General features: G+C 35.4%; 1 protein-coding gene across 3 annotated transcripts in view; it reads left to right on the top strand.

Annotated features, from left to right (window-relative positions):
* Nucleotides 1–20,977, top strand: part of A26c3 (ANKRD26-like family C, member 3) — a 179,194-nt gene that overhangs the window by 20,892 nt on the left and 137,325 nt on the right. The window contains exons 10-18 of one of the 3 annotated variants that reach the window (XM_006500082.3): nt 4,569–4,597; nt 4,690–4,762; nt 8,294–8,361; nt 10,579–10,648; nt 14,361–14,389; nt 14,481–14,553; nt 15,193–15,260; nt 18,287–18,368; nt 20,498–20,753. In XM_006500082.3, coding sequence (XP_006500145.1) covers nt 4,569–4,597; nt 4,690–4,762; nt 8,294–8,361; nt 10,579–10,648; nt 14,361–14,389; nt 14,481–14,553; nt 15,193–15,260; nt 18,287–18,368; nt 20,498–20,508 — 503 coding nt within the window. In that variant the 3' untranslated portion in view covers nt 20,509–20,753. Of the gene's footprint in view, nt 1–4,568; nt 4,598–4,689; nt 4,763–8,293; nt 8,362–10,578; nt 10,649–14,360; nt 14,390–14,480; nt 14,554–15,192; nt 15,459–18,286; nt 18,369–20,497; nt 20,754–20,977 lie in introns of those variants that run through there. The other 2 variants (NM_001378593.1, NM_026248.3) reach the window with 2 other exon arrangements.

The following is a 20,977-nucleotide window of genomic DNA, read 5'->3' as shown; positions in this document are numbered from 1 at the left end:
ATTTTAAGCCACCTGTGGGTCCTTTTATGTCTGCACCCTAAAATGTCTTGTTGTGAATCCCAATATTTCTTAAGATTTCCTGTGTTGACTTGGAATGGCAATGGCAGAGCTATCTACCCATGTCCTCAGCTATGGTAGGGCCTGGAGCAAGTGTTTCTGAGAGAGCAGAGTTTTCCTTTAGTCCCATTTATAGGGTAGTTTCTTCTGCAGTGAAGATAGAACATACCCATGAAATCAAGTTGGACCACATTCATGATTATCTGCAGCTTATTTGCACTCTAATTTATATTCTAATTTGGTTACAGCTCTGAATCTATGAGGTCTGTAGAAAGAAATCATAAAATACAAAATTAAAAACTATGTTTCCACTACTTTTCTTAATTTGTCAGATTTGAATTCCTATAAAATGTGTATTATTTTTGGGAATGAATATTCAAGGCTATAAATATAAATTCACATGCTCAGTTGTTTTTAGTATCTTATTTTTCATTTTTATCGCTTTCTTTCTAATTATGATTTTTACATATATAGTTATTCATTGACTTACATAAATTTGCTTTGTGTTTGAATTTCAAGGCCTCAAATATGATCTTTGTATTTCCTACAAGAAAATTAACAACTGATGAGTCTGGTATATACTAGAAACAGAGTACACTGGAAATTCAAAATTAGTTACCTCAACATAGGATACTATGGGAGAGAAAGGTTCAGAGAAAGAAAACTAACAGTGCTGAGTTCAGAGCTCAGTCAGCAAAGTGTTTTTATGGAAACACGGGGAGATGAAATTGAATACATATCCTATATAAAAACCCGAATGTCATGCTTCATGCTAGTAAGCCCAGTACTGGGTGAGGGTAGATAGAATTCCTGAGACCACCTGGCATGCATGCACCACCTCACACAAGATCTCACACACACACACACACACACACACACACACACACACACACACACACACACACAGAAAGAGAGAGAGAGAGAGAGAGAGGGAGAGAGAGAGAAATGATTTAATTTTCAATTAATTTTAAATAATAGTTAATATCAGAATGGCAGAGCCCAGTTGTAATAGAAATAAAGTACTTAAATATTTCAAGTAATTGAAAATGATTTACATTTTTCACATAGGAGTAACTCATTTGCATACATGCTGTACTCATAGTAACATTCACTGACTTCCAGTTCATTTTATATATTTTCTAGTTTGCTGTTAAAATAATCTCTTATCATATGTACCTGTGGTATTCACACTCATACCATACTTATTGCCATGGTGATTAATCTCAATTTCAAATGGAGAGGTTATTTACAACGCCAGTGTCCAAAAGTTCCAGGTTTTTGTGTGCATAAAATGTAAACACATATAAATGTGTGTGTGTGTGTGTGTGTGTGTGTGTGTGTGTGTGTGTGTATGTGTAATGTTTACTATATGTGAATATGGAAATAATAGTGCTATGGTGCACATATTAGGCCACAAGATAACCTCAGTTTTATTTTTTTTTTTTGCCTTCTACCTTCCTTGAAGCAGGGTATCTTGTTCACCACTCTGTATGCCAGGCTAACTGGCCCATGAACTTGGAGTCTGCTGTTTTCAATTGCCATTTTATAGTAGGTGTCCTGGTATTACAGATACACACTGCCAAACCAGGCTTTACATAGATGCTGGAGATAAACTTATATGTGCACTTTTCCTTATATGGGCTCTCTATTCTCTTTCTTTGCAATTTACTTTGGGTCCTACCAGCAAATGTCCTCTTCAAATATCTATATTTTCAAATACATCTACTATATTATATACATTTGGTCTTTCTTGCTACACCCTTTTAATTATTGTGTACTTTGCTCCAATATGCCTCCCCAAACTATGTTTCTAGGAGACATATCAACCATTTCTTCTGGAGGCAACATGTAACACAATTATTAACACTTGAATTCCAGGACCACAACCTTGAAATGCAGAGAAGAATCTTTTGGGTTGTCAGTCATAATATGGCAAAATAAGGTCAAGAGAAATAATGAGTTTACTTTAGTAATTTAATTTGGGACATGCTTACAGCACCATGGAGGAAACACAGATAGGCTAAAGCTGAAATTATTCTAAGTTTTATCAATAACTGGTAATTCAGGGTGGAAATAATCCACTAATCAGGATGTAAAGTTGTAAGTATTTGGATAGCGAATAATGGGATTTTAGCAAGATACTTTCATGCATGAATACTGTACTCAGTTCATATTACTCCTTTTAAACTCCCCTTTTTGTCTTTTTTCTTTGTCCTTTGCCTTTGATGAGTATGAAGTGTCTCTCCTTATTCTTTTTGATAACTTTAGGTTGAAAGTCGATTTTATTCGATATCAGAATGGCTTGTTTCTTGGGACCCTTTGCTTGGAAAATTGTTTTCCAGCCTTTTACTCTGAGGTAGTGTCTGTCTTTGTCCCTGAGGTAGGTTTCCTGTATGCAGCAAAATGCTGGGTCCTTTTTACGTATCCAACCTGTTACAGCCTGTTAGTCTATATCTTTTTTTTTTTTTTCCAAGACAGGGTTTCTCTGTAGCCCTGGCTGTCCTGGAACTCACTCTGTAGACCAGGCTGGCCTCGAACTCAGAAATCCGCCTGCCTCTGCCTCTGAAGTGCTGGGATAAAGGCATGAGCCACCACGCCCAGCAGTCCATTTCTTTTTATTGGGGAATTGAGTCCATTGATATTAAGAGATACTAAGGAAAAGTAATTGTTTCTTCCTGTTATTATTGTTGTTAGATTTAGAATTCTGCTCTTGCAGCTGTCTTCTTTTAGGTTTGTTGAAGGTTACTTTCTTGCTTTTCCTAGGGCATTGTTTCCCTCCTTGTGTTGGAGTTCTCCTTTATTATCCTTTGGAGGGCTGGATTCGTGGAAAGATATTGTGTAAATTTTGGTTTTGTCATAGAATAACTTGGTTTCTCCATCTATGGTAATTGAGAGTTTTGTTGGGTATAGTAGCCTGTGCTGGCATTTGTGTTCTCTTAGGGTCTGTGTGTCATCTGCCCAGAATCCTCTGGCTTTCATAGACTCTGGAGAGAAGTCTGGTATAATTCAAATTTGTCTGCCTTTATATGTTATTTGACCTTTTTCCCTTACTGCTTTTAATATTCTTTCTTTGTTTTGTACATTTGGTGTTTTGATTATTATGTGATGAGAAGAATTTCTTTTCTGATCCAAACTATTTGGAGTTTTGTAGGCTTATTGTATGTTCATTGGCAACTCTTTCTTTAGGTTAGGGAAGTTTTCTTCCATAATTCTGTTGAAGATATTTATGAGCCCTTTAAATTGGAAATCTTCAATCTCTTCTATACCTATTATCCTTAGGTTTGGTCTTTTTATTGTGTCCTGGATTTTCTGGATGTTTTGGGTTAGGAGCTTTTTGCATTTTCATTTTCTTCGATTGTTGTGTCAATGTTTTCTATGGAATCTTCTGCACCTGAGATTCTCTCTTCCATCTCTTGTATTCTGTTGGTGATGCTTGCATCTATAACTCCTGACCTATTTTCTAGGTTTTCTGTCTCCAGAGTTGTCTCCCTTTTTGATTTCTCTATTGTTTCTACTTCCATTGTTAGATCCTGGATGATTTTGTTCAATTCCTTCACCTGTTAGGCTGTGATCTCCTCTAATTCTTTAAGGTATTTTTGTGTTTCCTCTTTAAGATATTCTACCTGTTCTCCTGTGTTCTCCTGTATTTCTTTAAAGGAATTATTTACGTCCTTCTTAAACTACTCTATTAGCATCATGCGATGTGATTTTAAATCCAAATCTTGTTTTTCTGGTGTGTTGGGGTATCCATGACTTGCTGTTGTAGAAGATCTTGGTTATGATGATGCCATGTAGCCTTGGTTTCTGTTGGTAAGGTTCTTACACTTGCCTTTTGCCATCTGATAATCTCTTCTGTTAGTTGCTCTTGCTGTCTCTGGCTTGAGGTTGTCCCTCCTGAGGGCCTGTAAGCCTGTTTCAACACTCCTGGGAGTCCAGCTCTTTCCTTATAAGACCAGTGCACATAGGGCTGTGGAACAACCTACCTCCTGAGTGCAGATGGAGGCAGGAAGGACCCAGTCCCAGCTGCACTGCCACTTCTGTGGCCTGTGAGCACCTGGCTGTTCCCACCTTAGACAGTCACTGGAGAAAAAAATGGCGATTTCATCTCTGAGTCTGGAGGTCAGAGCACTCCCTGGAGACAAGCTCTCCCCTAGCAGGAACTGTGTACAGAGGGTTTCAGAAGAGCCCCACTTCCTGGGTGCAGATGGAGTCAGGAAGGATCCAGTCTCAGCTGCTCTGCCACTTCATAATATGATATACCAAGTCCATCTCATCAAAGACATAATCTATTACATGCATAAGTTAAGATTTTTAGAAAATATTTTGATTTTTATGTACATATTTCCATTACTATGTTCTGTCATACGGTTCTCTAAAACAGGGAAATTATCTCTGAATATTTGAAACCAAAGTCAGAAATGAGAGCTTATTTTTATCTATTTTTATTAGTACAGATATATGATTGATGATGTGTTTATAACACATTGATTATATTTCCTTTTGATTTTAAGTTCAAGTTTGGACGAATCCTACCTTGAAGGTAATTACTCCTGTTTATTCCTGTAATTATTAGTCATTTGTCATCTGAAGTTTAAAAAAAAAATTACATACCCTGTGTTTAAATCAATCCAGTCTTCCACTAAAGGGAAAGTGCCCAATCTGAATGAAGTAGGAACAATGACAGAATCACATCATTTCATAAAAGGTAAGTATTATAGTAGAAAAAATTTTGAATAAAAGTCCATTAAAATGTTTGAAATGTTTGCATTCTACCCTAACTTAAAGGTGTATATTACATGACAAACATTTGAGGTGTAGTGCTTAAACTTTTAATTCTGTACTTTTATTTATTTAGTAATCATTTTATTGATTTACATTGATATCCCCCTTCCCAGTTACCCCTTCACAAAACCCCCAATCCCATCCCCCTTCTCCACTCTTACCTCTATGAGGGTGCACCTCTACCCAGTCACCCTCTCCTGCCTCACCTATCTAGCATCACCCTTCTCTGGGATATCAAGCCTCCACAGAACCAAAGGCCTCCCCTCTCATTAATGCCACATGCTCCAACATGTAATAAGGACACATGCTCCATTTTGTTCATAGCAGCCATATTTATAATAGCCAGAATCTGGAAACAGCCCAGATGTTCCTCAATAGAGAAATGGATAGAGAAAATGTGATACATTTATTCAATGAAATACTCAGTTATTAAAAAAAATGACATCATGAAATTCTTAGGCAAATGGATGGAGTTAGAAAATAACATCCTGAGTGAATTAACCCAGTCACAAAACAAAAACAAAAACAAAAACAAAAACAAAAACAAAAACAACATGGTATGCACTCACTGATAAGTGGATATTAGCCCAAAAGCTCAGAATACCTGAGATACAATTTGAAGATTATATGAAGCTCAAGAAGAAGGAAGACTAAAGTGTGGATCCTTCAGTGCTTCCTTAGAAAGGGAAACAAAATACTCATGAGAAGAAATATGGAGACAAACGTGGAGCCGAGATTGAAGGAAAGGCCATCCAGAGACTGCCCATATAAAGTTGCTAAACCCAGACACTATTGAGGATGCCAGAAGTACTTGCTGTTGGGAGCCTGATCTGGCTGTCTCCTGAGAGGTTCTGCTAGAGCCTGGCAAATACAGAGGCATATGCTTGCAGCCAACCTTTGGATTGAGCACAAGGTCCCTGATGGATGAGTTGAAGAAGGGACTGAAGGAGCTGAGGGGCTTTGCAGCCCTGTGGAGGTAGCAACAGTGTCAATAGGCCAGAAGCCCTGGAGCTCACAGGGACTGAACCACCAGCCAAAGAGTACACATGCGGGGCCCATGGTTCTAGCCATATATGTGGCAGAGGATAGCCTTGTTGGTCATCAATGGGAGGAGAGGCCCTTGGTCCTGGGGGTGTTCATTGTCCCAGTGTAGGGGAATGCCAGAGCAGGAAGGCAGGAGTGGGTAGGTGGGTCAGGGACTACTCTCATAAAGGCAGGGGGAGGGAGATGAGATAGAGGGTTTCAGAAGGAAAGACCTGGAGAGGGGATGATATTTGAATTGTAAATAAAGAAAACATCCAATAAAATAATAGTGAAAGACAAAAAAAAAAAAGAAAAGAAAAAAACTGATGAAAATCAAGAATTTAACTATTATGAGTTGTAATTCTGCTATGCAGACCTGAATTATATATTTCTCATTCTACTACACATGCTTCTATTCCAGGAGCTTCATTTCCAGGTGAGAGTACTTTATGAGTGATCTGTTTCCACTGCAAACATGAATCTGAATGATGGTTTGTAACTCCTAGGTGAAAGTGACCCAAAGCTCCATAAGAGGCTTTATAGTCTGATTCTAGACTAATGTTCTTCTCGTCCTTCTTCCTGCTGCTGGCTTTTGCCTGACACTATTAATTCCATGGCAAGGTCTCCTCATAACAGGGCCAGACACAACCACACTGCCTCTCCCACTTCTGATCACATTTTCTATTCTCATCCCATCATTCCTTTCTCTGCTTAAGTTCATCACTTATGGACAAATAAGACATTGACTATTATTAGCCACCCCTAATGTTTCCTTTACATTGTGGCATCTAACATCAAAACATTTAGGTTCAGCTACAAGGAAATATTAAGTAAAATCAAGAAAAGCTACCTGTAAAAAGATAACATAAAGTTTCTACAGTATAAGTAAAGGGGAGCGGGGATGAAGTGAAGAACTTGGGGAGGGAAGACCAGGAAAGGGGGGCAACATTTGAAATGAAACTAAATAAAATAATTTAATAAAAATCAATAACACATAGAAGATAATCTTTAGTATACAAGTGAGAGGTAGAAACACGTAAAAATGATAAAATTCTAGGAAGGAAGAAAAGTCAGTAGAGTAGTAAGACATATGACAGACAAACAAGACTTGTTTACTTGGTAGAGAGAGCTAGAATCACAGAACCCTTTTTTATTATTATTTTGGTTTGCTTTAACGGAAAAGTCACAATAGTTACATATTTTTGTTAGAAAATTACATTTTTCTTATAAGATGATATTCAAATATTCTATAATATACAGTATAACTCTCAAACAATAGATAAATGCATAATATACATCCTAACAATCTATTACAAGAATTTTATTTAACTTTAACATTTTCTATGCTCAATTCATATGTATTTTTTAGGTATTTATTTCATTTACATTTCCAATGCTATCCCAAAAGTCCCCCATACCCTGCCCCCCCCACTCCCCTCCCCACCAACTCCCACTTCTTGGCCCTGGCGTTCCCCTGTACTGAGGCATATAAAGTTTGCACGACCAATGGGCCTCTCTTTCCACTGATGGCCAACAAGGCCATCTTCTGATACATATGCAGCTAGAGACACGAGCTCTGGGGGGTACTGGGTAGTTCATATTGTTGTTCCACCTATAGGGTTACAAATCCCTTTAGCTCCTTGGGTACTTTCTCTAGCTCCTCCATTGGGGGCCCTGTGATCCATCCAATAACTGACTGTGAGCATCCACTTCTGTGTTTGCTGGGCCCCGGTATAGTCTCACAAGAGACAGCTATATCTGGGTCCTTTCAGCAAAATCTTGCTAGTGTATGCAATGTTGTCAGCGTTTGGAAGCTGATTATGGGATGGATCCCCAGATATGGCAGTCTCTAGATGATCCATCCTTTCGTCTCAGCTCCAAATGTAAAGCTGAGTCTTGAAACTCGAAACTTTTATGACAGTATACATAAACCTTTAAAGAGTGAGAAACAGGCCGATTACCCCAAAACCGATTAAGTTATGAACTGTTTTTGTAAAGAAATAGGTAAACAAGTAGTTTAAAATGTATTATGAAATAAGTTATTCTACAGTCTGAAACAATTCACTGTTATGAAGTATGATTTGTTCTGAAGGTATGTTAATTTATATATAGAGGGTGTGATTATAGATGGATCTTTTCAATGCTTGTGTACCTTGAACATGTTGCCATCTACTGATTTTTTAAGTGAACTTTTGACTAGCTAGTCAATTAGAAATATCTTTAAGAGTATAAACAACCAGCTCAATTTTATAATTAATTGAAACTGTTAATTTAAAAACATTAATGGTACATTTAAATGTAAATAAAGAAAAGATATAATAAAATAGAAAAAAACATTATTAGTAACTGTATATACTTATATGTTGCTATAAAAGACCAGTTTTAAAATATAATCGTTCTTCACAAGTTAACTGAATATATTTACCTACAGAATCAGACTTAGAAATTGAGTCACTGGTGGAAACATTTTCATATGACAATGAAGACAAACAGTCAATGGTATGAAGATATTTCTCGTTTGTTTCTGTTTACTTTTGTTTAATTATATAGCATTAAAAAAGTTACATTTTAGGGTACTAGTCGTAGTTTTAAATGTTTAAATTTTTCAGTAATTATAAAACATACAATCGTCTTAAAATATACACTAGTATATATTCAATTGTTATCTTTAGATTTTGATAAAAATATGTTCCAAATATAGTCTGTGCTATTTCTTGTATATCATTCTTGTAAATTGAAAAGATGATCACATTTCTTCTTAATGACTAAATGGCTGCAATTGTTAACAAGGGAACTTTATTTGGCTCATGTTAGATGCCTGCTCTTCTCTCACATTTCAAGGGTGTGATAACGTATTATGAACATCAATGTTAAATTTTATTTATTGCTTGTTATCTATTGTCTATTCTCTCTCTATTTTAGGCAGAATTGTAATACATGATCAATCCCAGTGCCTCCCATTCCTCTTCCCACACTAGGGCTTTTGATGGTTGAGTGGCTTCAACAGCTATCAACTTTATGGGATTTGGAATCCCTTTGCAGACTTAAGTTTGACTTGTCTGAGAAGGTGTTTTCTGGGAGGATTGACTCTGTAGTGTAGAACCAGTGTGAACATCATGAGCACCAGCCCAGGGACTGCCACTTTCCCTCATGAAGGCAAAGATAGAAAGCAAGCTAAGCATTAGCTTTCCAATGACAAAAACAATTAAAACAGTAGCAACTCACTTTCCACTGGAAAGAGGCAAAACAGAAATTCTGAGAAAGGCTGTTTAGTCTTTTCAGTGAACTTTAGAGTTGTGTTGATCCAGGACATAGTACAAATAGTTCATGTAGATGATAAAATCATACAGAGTTTTGTTTACAAAAGATTTCTAATGGACATGTTTGGAATCAATATTGTAATTTGTAGATGAATTTCAAGATTTTTTGCCAATATTTTCACTTTTGAGAGTTTTTTAAATCAAGATTTATAATGTACTTTATAGTTAAACATTGAGCATGCCAGATGAGAGGACATGTTACAAAGAAAGAAGGAAAGTCCACGTAGAAAACAAAACTTAGAAGAGGTGGTTTATATGAAAAAATAGACATTTCTAATGCAGGTAATATTGAAGAAGTCTGTGGTCAGGATGAGACTGTGAGTGCATGCTGAGTTCTGTAGTTTTTAAAAACATGATTATAAAAATGGATCAGATTAGGAGCTAGAAGATAACAATGTGTTATTTACTGGACTATCACAGAGGGAAATATGAACAGTGACAACAGTGGGTCATAGGTCTTTGTCACCTGAGTCTTTATATTCTGAGATGACCAGAGTGGGCAGGGGAAAGAATAAGCATCAGTATCTATACTGCATCTTGTCATTTTAATTTATAGTCAACATTCCAATAAGTGCTTGGCATATTTTAAATTTTTGATCAGGAATCATATATATGATTCTCTTCTTACTAGAGCTTCTTATGCTTGCAGAATGTCGTTCTTCATCAGAAATGATATACATACCTGCATATTAAAATTCATTTATATTTTTAAAGACAATATAAAAATATAATATTCACCCAAATATTTAATAATTTTCTACTAATAAACACTTAATGTAAATAATTTTAGAAGTTTCAAAGACTTGTTTGCTGTCCATATTGACTTCTTGTTTGTATTAAAGAGTGTTAATTCTCTCAATACTGTATGCATGTTTTTTGCCTCATGACTTCTGACATCGAATAACAAGCAAATGTTAAATGCTGTATTATATATGTGAAATTCTATTTGTCAAGAGAGCATTTGGTAGAATGAAAAGTGGATGTAGGTATTCTGATTCACCTCTGCATGAAATACTCAGGAGTGCAGTAGTGTGTGTATCAATGTTTTTTCTCCTTCCTTCCCAGAGCAGATTCCAGACTCATCGGCCTTATGACAGTAAAAAGCATATTGATCCAAAAAGTCATAAACATTTCGTTTTGGAAATATTTTCCTTCAACATATTTCTATTAATATACCATTATAAATGCTTTGGAAATTTGAATTTTAGGAATATTGTAAAGAAAGTTATTTATGAAACTCTTAGATGATACCAGTTTTTTTTTAGCACATCTTTTTGTTTTAAAATTAGGTATTTTCCTCGTTTACATTTTCAATGCTATCCCAAAGGTCCCCCATACCCACTCCCCCAATCCCCTACGCAGTTTTAACAAAGTTATCCTTGATTATCTTCCACAGAGTGATGATGGACATTTTTCTGGAACAACACCCAAATGGTGTCAAAATGATACAAATAGAAAAACTACAGGTAGGAATGAAAGTATATATATATATATATATATATATATATTCCCCATAAAATGGGATAATGATATTTTAAAAAGTGATTAAGAAGCATCATTAACCAAGAGAGATTATTCACTGTATATGTAGTAAGAAATATGCTCAACAATAGTTTCTGCAGTACATCAGACTGTTACATTTTTTAAAATGGCTTGCATTATGAGCAACATTGCAAAATAAATTTTAATACAGAGGAATGGTAACATGTAAATAAAATAATGAATGTGGGAAGAAGAATAAGAAAGATACTATTTAAATATGAAATGCATGGAAATAAGGCAGATGATCATAAGAAATGGCAAAATATTTAATTGTACTTCAATTAAGCATGGCATGGTGATATAAGTTTGCATGAAAATAAAATGTGCATTTAGTTCATACATGTTCTAAGAACTACAACAAAATTCCTTATGTTTTATCACTTTTGGAAGGCATTAACTCCTTCATTAAGGAACTCTTTGTTTCTATGAACCAAAGATAAATGAAGTCATGTATTATCAAGTATGAATATATTTATGGTTTCACACTTTTAACTTTATGATCCTTAAATAGGTAATATTGAAGTCATAAAAGTTCATAAATAATGAAAGCAGAAACACACAAGGATATATATATTCAATAGAATTTTATGAAGAATGAATATTTAATACAAATAGAAAAGAGGTATTCACTAGGAAGCTTGAAAGACATTCATGATTAGAAGACTTCAGAGAATTCATTTGGAAGGTTCTATAGGTGTATGCTATTTTCTCTCTTTTTTTCTTTTTTTTTGTTCAAATGTTATCCCCTTTCCTGACCCCCCCCCGCAAGAAACCCCATCCCATTCCCTCTTCCTCCTCCTGCTTCTATGAGCGTGTGCCCAAACCCATGCACTCACTCCAGCCTCCCAGCCTTCCCAGAACCAAGGGCCTCTCCTCCCATTGATGCCCAAAAGGGTCCTTCTCTGCTACATAAGCTGCTGGAGACATGGGTTCCTCCATACATACTCTGGTTAATGGCTTAGTTCCTGGGAGCTCTGGGGGTGTGGTTGGTTGATATTGTTATTTTTCTTATGGGGTTGCAAATCCTTTCATCTCCTTCAGTCCTTTCTATAACTCCTCTATTGAGGACCCTGTAATCAGTTCAATGGTTGGCTAAAAGCATCCACCTCTGTATTTGTCAGGCTCAGGCAGAGTCTTTCACAAGACAGTTATATGAGGCGCCTGTTACCAAGCACTTCTTGGCATCCACAATAGTGTCTGCATTTTGTGACTGTATATGGGATGGATCCCCAGGTAGGGCAGTCTCTGGATGGCCTTTCCTTCAGTCCCTGCTTCACACTTTGTCTCTGTATTTGCTCCCGTGAGTATTTTGTTACCCCCCTCTAAGCATCCACACTTTGATCTTCCTTCTTGTATGTTATTTCTTAATTAATTAATTAATTAATCTGCATTCCAAATGCTGCCTCTTCCCAGTCCCCCAAAACAGAGCACCTCCTCCTATTCTCTCTCCCTTTTCCTTTGAGAGGGTGCTTCTTCCCAGGCATCTCATCAAGTCTCAGCCTGGGTAGGCGCATTTTCTCTCACTTAAGCCAGACAAGGCAGTCCAGCCAGGGGAACAGGCAATAGCTCTAGAGACAACCCTTGCTCCAGTTGCTGCGTTTCTGGGGAAAACACGTGTACACTGAGATGTATATCTGCTGTGTATGTACGAGCATGGGGAGAGGTCTAGTTTCAGCCAGTGAGTGTTCGTTGGTTGGTGGTTCAGTTTCTGAACCACTAAGTGTCAAGGTTAGTTGAGTCTGTTAGTCTTCGTGTAGAATTCCTATCCCTGTCAGGGCCTTCTATTTTTCCCACAACAGTTCCATAAGAGTTCCTGACCTCTGTCCAAAGTTTGCCTACGGGTATCTGCCACTGTCAGATGCTGGGCAGAGCCTCTCAGAGAATAGTCATGTTAGGTTCTTTGCTGCAAGCATAACAGTATCATTAATAGTGTCAGGGATTGGTGCTTGCCTATGGGATGGGTTTCAAGTTGAGCCAGTTATTGGTTGGCTATTCCTTCCATCTCTGCTCCTTCTTTGTCCTTCTGAATTTTTTGTAGACAGGACAAATTTTAGGCTGAAAGTTTTGTGGGTGGGTTGGTGTCCTTATTTCTCCACTGGGGTCCTACCTGGCTACAGGAGGTAGCCTCTTCATATTCCATTTCTCTACTGCTATAAGTCTCAGGTAAAATCACCCCCATGAACTCTTGGGTGCCCCAGACCAGGTCTCTGGCACATCCTAGATATGTCCTCTACTCCCACCCATGCCAGCCACAGATACCCATTCACTTTCCTGGCTCTCTGGTCATCTCTGCTGTCCCTTCACACATCTAATTCAGATCACCCCAGTCCCCTCCCTATTCCCTCTCCCACCCAGTTCTGTCCCTCCTTCTGCCCCTTGTGACTATTTTATTCCCCCTTTTAAATGAGATGCATGTCATTTTGGGTCTGGGTTACTTCACTCAAGATAATATTCTCCAGTTCCATTCATTTACCTGTACAATTCATGATGTGCTTGTTTATTCATAGCTGAATGGTGTAAATGAACCACGAAATGCTACTTTTAAAGGATTAAACAGTTTCCTTCTAGGACTATATTTGAGACCAGTTATCTTTTACTTTTGTTTTGAAGTTGTGTTTATTGATTTTTAGTGAGATATTTTATATGCACTTTAAGACATATGTGCCTTTAAAATGAAACTCTGCTTGCACAAAGTGATATATTAAACCTATTGGAAGCAAAGTGAGGAAGAAACAGAAATAATAATTCTATGATAATAGTGCTCTACAGGGGAAATCCAAAGTGGCTATAATCACAAAGAAGAATTTTTAAAAGTATGAATACCAAAGAAGCGTAGATTAGTTCTGAAAGGAAGAGGGAATGGCTAGACTACAGAAAACAAAACAAAATAAAATGAAACAAAACCCCCAACTCTAGGTAGGTAATAATGAAATATACTGGAGAAAAAAATAGTTGGGTGGAACTCAGTGTGTTTTTTGCCCAAATAAAACTAACTCCATTTGGTCCAAGGCTTAGTGGTATGTGGAAGAATTCTAAGACAACTTGGGGCAGCTACAGTCATTTGCTTTCCACTCTAACTCAAAAGTCATAATTGTACTGGAAAGGGAATTGCTATTTAATGAGAGGTAAAAATCAAAGAAGGAATATTTTTTCAAATTTTAAAAGTTTTCATTAGTTTACAAAATGATAACATTTAATCATACATAAACACTACACTTTATTTATATTTAAACTCCATTAAACTCTAACTTGGCCTTATTCCTTCTATTGTTACTCATTATAGCCCCTATGATAGCCTTAACTATGCTTTCATATCCTTAATAAACAGACTCAACCATTACTTGACACATGTGATAAAACACATGAAATCCATTTTATGTCTTATTTTGCTTAATATTTAGAAGTTGAAATTCATTTCTTAAAAATCCTTTATAGCAATGTTATATGCCATATATAAATTAACAGTGAAGAGTAAAATAGTTAAAAGTTCATTTCTTTAGTATACATACTTAACTTTAGTGTAAAGCTATGATTTTCAAAGTTTCAAACAAAAATTAGATTTCATCTTACCTTACTATGAATATATGATACACATTGTTTACAATGTACTAATCTTATTCTTTTTTTGCTTTTTAGTTCAAGACTGCATGTATCCTAACTTGAAGGTAATTACTTCTATATTTTTATCTTTAATTTCAATTATGTATTGTTTAAAGTATACAAAATTTTTAATATCCTGTTTTTAAATCAATCCAGTCTCCCACTGAGGGGAAAATACCTACCCGCAGTAAAGCAGGAAAAATGGCGGAATCAGCTCATTTCATAATAGGTACATCTAATAGTATAAGCCATTTGAATAAAGAGATCTAGTTGTCTTCATTCTTCCCTAATTCACGGTCTTTTTGTCCATCCAGTAGTGATAGTGTCACAAAATAAATAAGGGAAAGGCTAATGTTGTTGTGTAAATTCTCCAGAAGAGACAAAGAGAACATGATAAAGATTTTATGTAAACTTTAGCATCAATGCTTCTAGTTACTGTGTCATAAATACATGTGTCATCTCTCTAAGGATTTACAGAGGCAACTGGCGATACTTTTAAGACACTTTTTTAAAAGCTCTGTGTGTGATCTGAGAGTCACAGTAACTTCTATAATCTCACATACGTTGGGATCTCCAGGTGGAGTTTAGATTTTCTCAAGAATTATTGATTAGCTAATTAATAAAGCAAGATTCTTTCCCTAAAATAAAATAAAATAAGCAATCATTATATATTTTCCAGTGTTTTTTTTGGTATAAATATTAACTTTATTTTGACATGTAGTTGTGTTTTTTAAATATGATTTATATTGAAATTGATGGAAAAATATGTTTCTCATCAATGAGTTTATATATGTATATGTTTTGACTGAATATTATATTTATGTTTAAGTTTTTCATAATTTAACTAAATAAGTATATTTACCTACAGAATCAGATTTGGAAATTGAATCTCTGGAAGAAACTGTGTCATGTGACAGTGAAGATAAACAACTACTGGTATAAAGATATTTCAGTTGTTTTTTTCAATACTGCTTTTTGGTTGGTTTTCAATTGTATAGAAAAGGCTATAATTAAATATATTTTAGGTTACTTTGTTAGTAGTGATTTATAAATGTTTCAGGCTTGTTGTAACCAAGCTAGTTCCCAAACAATTGTGACAGAAATATTTTACTTATTAAACAGATTTAAGGCACTACAAGTGAGCAGTATCAATTTTAATCCTCTATGCTAATCTGGCTACTGCCCTCCATTGACTGGGAGGAAATCAAGACATATTATCTTCCCTGCTCAATCACTGACTGATCATCTTATCATTGACCACTCAGGGAATAATTCTGAAACAATGTTTTCACAGTATTGAGACAGTAAATTCTCAGAATAAAGACTGCAACCAGATATGGGGGCACAGCATTTAGCACTTGAATAATAAAAGGATAATCCTTACATAGTACTAAATAACAATTATGTCTACACTACCTGATTACAACTTTATTTATATGTTTATTTATTATTTTGAATAACATAGTATTTCTTAATTCTCTGTAAATTTCATACAAAACATTTTGATCATATTTATCTCATTCTTTTCTAATTCATCCTAGAGCAACACCTTTTTCTTGTCTCTACTTCCTGTCCTCTTCAGGTTTTCACTTTTCATTTTTCTTTTAGAAGATATTATATGTTGCAGCATATATCCTGGTCCTCTGCCTCCTATAATATTTCCACCTTGTCTTCCACAATGTTCCCTAGGCATTAAATTTACAGGTTTGTGCCCTATGTAGTAATTTGGTTTGAGAACCCAATCAACAGTTGTTCTCTAAAATTTGACGAGTTCTAGTTTTCTGTAATCACCTCTATCTGCTGCAAAAAGAAGCTTCTTTGATGAGGGTGGGAGCTACATCTATCTGCGGGTATCAGGACAAACACTAGTATGCAGTTAGATAGAATGCTCTTTCAGAAGAGTGGTTCTAGTAGGTGTTTTCTTTATTTCTGTGGCCTCACCAGCCACTAATAGTTGGATAAGTTTATAATACCATAACATGGATTCCCTTCTATTGAGCAGGCCTTAATTCCAAGTAGATGGGGGATTGGTTACTCTCAGTCTACAAGTGTCACTGTTGCATCTAGCAGAGTATCTTGCCTTTCTGGTGCATCTTAAAGGACTGTGACTCTCAGTCATTTAAAAAAATGTGGTTACACAATGTGAGAATCAATATCCCTTAGGGACAGCCTTCTTTCCACAGTTGGCCTTTTGTGTTTGAGGGCCCTGAAAAGCTATGGTTGTTATTATTGTCCACTCTAATGGATTTGGGATCCTTTTGTGGATATTTGTTTGGAATTGTCTGTGAGTATGTCTTCAGGGGAGAATGACTGGGGAGTGTAAAACCAGAGTGAACATCATCAGTACAAGCTCAGAGACTATAAGCAAAGAATGAAGAATGGAAAGTGAGAAAGGGAGCTGAGCTCCTGATTTCAAAGAGAAAAGTGATATTAAAACAACAACCCTACTTATCTTCATTTGAACGAGGCAAAGCAAAATATAGTCTCATCACATTATTTTAAATCTATTAAGTCTGGATTTAGTGAAGACAACCCATATAGATGCAAATAATGAATATATATTCTATTTGTAATTCAGAATAAACACTTTAATTGGTATTTGTGAGTTGGGAAAGCACTCTAAATATTTTAACATTGGAAATTTTGTCATTAGGATAAGCAGTGTGCTTAACAGAAACTGAGTATTTCAGTTAAAGGCCATTGTAACACTAAAAGTACAGAAAACTCAGTAGCAAAACACAACTCTATACAAACAATTGATAGTAAGCTGTAGATAATCAGTGTAAGCTGAACTGGGCTGTTAAAGTCATGATGCTACTCAGGGTGGGCATTGGGTTTACATACAGATAAGATAGCTAGTCATAAGGATAGAGCAATGAAGACATTCAGGATGAGATCGGCAGCATCTGAACAGAGACAAAAGTTTACCATATGTGCTCTTCATTTGGTTCTTTACATACTCAGATGACTAGCAACTAAAGAGAAGAGTAAGCATCATCTGTCCCTCTTTTGTTCTCATATTATTGGCAAGAAAATATACCTATAAATGTCTGGCATAGTTCAGAGAGACAATAAAGAAATGCATCTTCTCTTCTACTAAACATTGCTAGTCTCTTTTGTAGTACTTTCTTCATTACAAAAAAGGGTTGCATATCATATCAAGTATTTTCATCCCATTTATTAAAATAAAATGTTCTCTCTCTCCATTTATTTAAACATCTTTTTAAAACTAGTAGGCCTTTTCATGTACATAGATCTTGTTTAGATGTGTCTTTGTGCAGAGCCTGGAAAGGCAGATGTGTTTTGGATCCTCTGGAGCTATAAGTACATTTGGTTATAAGCTACCTGATATGTGTACTGGGAACTGACCTAGAGTCTTCTGAAAAGGCAGGAAGGGGTCTTAGTTACTGAAACTACTCTCCTGCCTTTTAAGGTTTTAAAAACTTTGTTTGCCTATATGGAAGAGCTTTTACTTGTGGTCTTTCTCCAGATAACACAATATGAATTCTTAACACCATATCAATTTTGTTTATTTTGTCTCAAGCAATTTCTGCTACTAGATCCTATCTTTGTGTTAAGTGTTGACTTTTACCAATTTGTAGTGAAATTTTATGGCAATGTATATTTAAAAGGCTACTTTAAAAAAAACAAAACAGTTAGTTATTCAGAATTACTCTTACTTAAATATTTAGAATTCTCTGCTTGTGTATATTTTGATGTTTTCTATGGCCTTCCAGATCAGTTGATATATCCAATGGCCTTATGTTGATGAAGAGGATAGAACTGATCTAGAAAGCATGTCTTCCACCTGCATTTAAATATTTTCTAGTCAATTATACCTCCAATGTTAACGTTACAGTGTAATTCATTTTAAAATTAGAAATTCAGATACTCTTAAGATTAATTATAAAATATTTATGTAGCTCATTGCTTGGTATTGACTTTAATTGTGTGTTTCTAAGTATCTTCCACAAATAGATGATAGCCATTTTTCTGAAGCAGCAAATGAAGAACCAGAAAATAATTTAGAGAGACAAATGAAAGGTAGGGATAACATTGTTTTTTAAAAGTTATATAATAGTGACTTTGTTTAAAATTGAATAATAAGCTATAATACTAAGTAAATAATCTCACCTGTGAAATATATAATAAGAAAGATGTTAAATACAAATGATTTCAGGGAGTTAACGGGTTTCAACAACAAAATATTTTGATGGAGTTATTAAAGAATCTGTGCCTTGAATCAAGAATTTAATCAAAAATGCCAGATGATGAGCCGGGCAGTGGTGGCACTACGCCTTTAATCCCAGCAGTCGGGAGGCAGAGGCAGGCAAATTTCTGAGTTCGAGGCCAGCCTAGTTGACAAAGTGAGTTCCAGGACAGCCAGGGCTATACAGAGAAACCCTGTCTCAAAAAAAAAAAAAAAAGAAAAGAAAAGAAAAGAAAGAAAGAAAGAAAGAAAGAAAGAAAGAAAGAAAGAAAGAAAGAAAGAAAACAGATGATGAGGAATAATGAAAGCAAGAGCATAATGAGTGCAGACAGGAAATAAATGTAAATCAGGCACTGCACATGAACATCTGATAAGTTATAAAAGTCTAAGAAACTCAGACTATACTACAAAGTGTGAGATTGTTTATGAAATCTTAGTTTGAATGAGATGGAAGATAGTAATGATAGTATTCATTCAGAAAAGGTAAATTAAGGTAAAAACCTTTGTAAGAAAATTCTGTAGTGACAAGATATTTGCAAAGTTTGATCAGTCACCCTTTGGAGACCACATTCCATATGTGCCATTTGTTTGCATAGCTCTAGGAGTCTTCACTTGTAAACTCTCTGGAGGTTCACATGCTGCTGAGCTGCCATCCACTTTCTGATTGGCAAAAGGTAGACATACTGTTAGAAAATTAATATGTCACCTCTGGAAGATATTTGAAGAGAAACTAAGACAAAAAAAATGACCATTTGATTTTGTTTTGATGAACATTTGCAGAGGAATGGTGAAAAAAAAAAGGCCAAACAGAAATTTATTGCTCTCTTCCTCTTAGAATACTGGTGAGCCAATTCTATATAGTTCCCCAGTGCTTACTTTATGATTACTCAGTACTGCTGTCATACAGGGGGTGAAATGTGGTTACATTTTCCTGAAACAAAATAAAAAAAAATAGAAACTCACAATAAAATATATCAATAGAATATTTTGAAATAATGTGTATTCTTATAGTAAAAAATAAAAAGCTAGTTATAGAAGTGTGAAGGATATGAAGCAAAACCCTGCAACAAATTAAGGTTAGATAATCCAGCATTTGCATAAAAATGATTTATCTATAAATAACCTGAGCACTACTACAGTTTAGAGATGAGTGAGAAAATTCATAGGAGCCCAAGGATGAGGGAGTATGACATGAGATTGTGTGTCCAGGATTGACAAAAGCTACACCCATAAAATCTCAAAAACATAACTGCCTGACAAAAGCTGACCAAGGCCAGCATCAATATATGTACCAAAGTGGACAAGAAAATGTCTACAAGTCTTCAACCTTACACAAAGACTACTTTGAAGCAATACTTAAAAACAGGAAAAATAATAATCTTCGGGATAGAGAACATTAATTGGTTTTCCAATACTAAATGTTCAGCATTGAATATATATATATATATACACATATATATATATATATATTCAAATATGTGTGTGCATATATGTATATATATATACATGCATAGAAAACAATGACAAGGGAGTCATGACTTTCAAAGAGAGTAATGATGACTTTATGGAAAGGTTTTGAGAGAGAAAAGGAAAGAAAGAGCATAGTGGTTTAGTGGACATTTTTTGAGTACTCATATATACAAATAATGTACTCTTGTAGAAAAGAACAGTTCATTCTTTTGTTTTGTTTTGTTATGTTATGTTTTTATTGAGGAACCATATCCAAAGCCTGTACTTGCTAGGCAAAGCCTGTACTTGCTAGGCAAACCCTATAACATATATAATGTTCCTAATATATTTATCTGAAAACTCAGTTCATGTTTATCTTGGGCAATCACATTTCTTTTCTTTTACACCTTCAATTCTTTATTGTCTTAAAATTGTACAGGTCCTTTACAATACAGACTTTTGTTATTTAAATGACATCTAAATGTTAATATACAATGAATATCTTCTTCTGAAGGTCAACCATGAATTACGAGTTCATCAATATGATTACTTGAAACAATCCTAAGATGCTGAGAGGTTTGAGTGAGTCCTGCACTTGAAAACATCAGTGGTACAGACTCTTCCTCCCTGGAGCCCAGATGATCTGTGTGAAAAGTGCTTTTGAAGACTGCTCATTATTTATGGCTGATCTTAAAGTCAGTCAAATTACACTGTTATTTTTTTTGAAACATTTAAGGGCATTTTTTAAAATAAATGAACAAATTTGCTTTAGTTTCCGAGGCAAACTCAAAATTATGATTATCTGCATGCAATAACACTCCTCTTTAAATAGTTTGGAAGGATTTCTACATTTTATAAAGAACATGTTAAAGAATGCGAGGACTCTTGAATTCACAAGAGGACAAATGCTGGTAACAACACTGGTAACTATTCAGCTAATGTTTATTAGCAGGCAACTAATGAGGCTAGGCACAAGCCATAGTGCAGGCTCTGC

This window comes from Mus musculus, chromosome 2 (assembly GCF_000001635.26).
Source record: "Mus musculus strain C57BL/6J chromosome 2, GRCm38.p6 C57BL/6J".
NCBI classification, from domain to species: domain Eukaryota; kingdom Metazoa; phylum Chordata; class Mammalia; order Rodentia; family Muridae; genus Mus; species Mus musculus.
The sequence above is the reverse complement of the archived record's forward strand: the minus strand, read 5'-3'. Positions and strand labels throughout refer to the sequence as shown.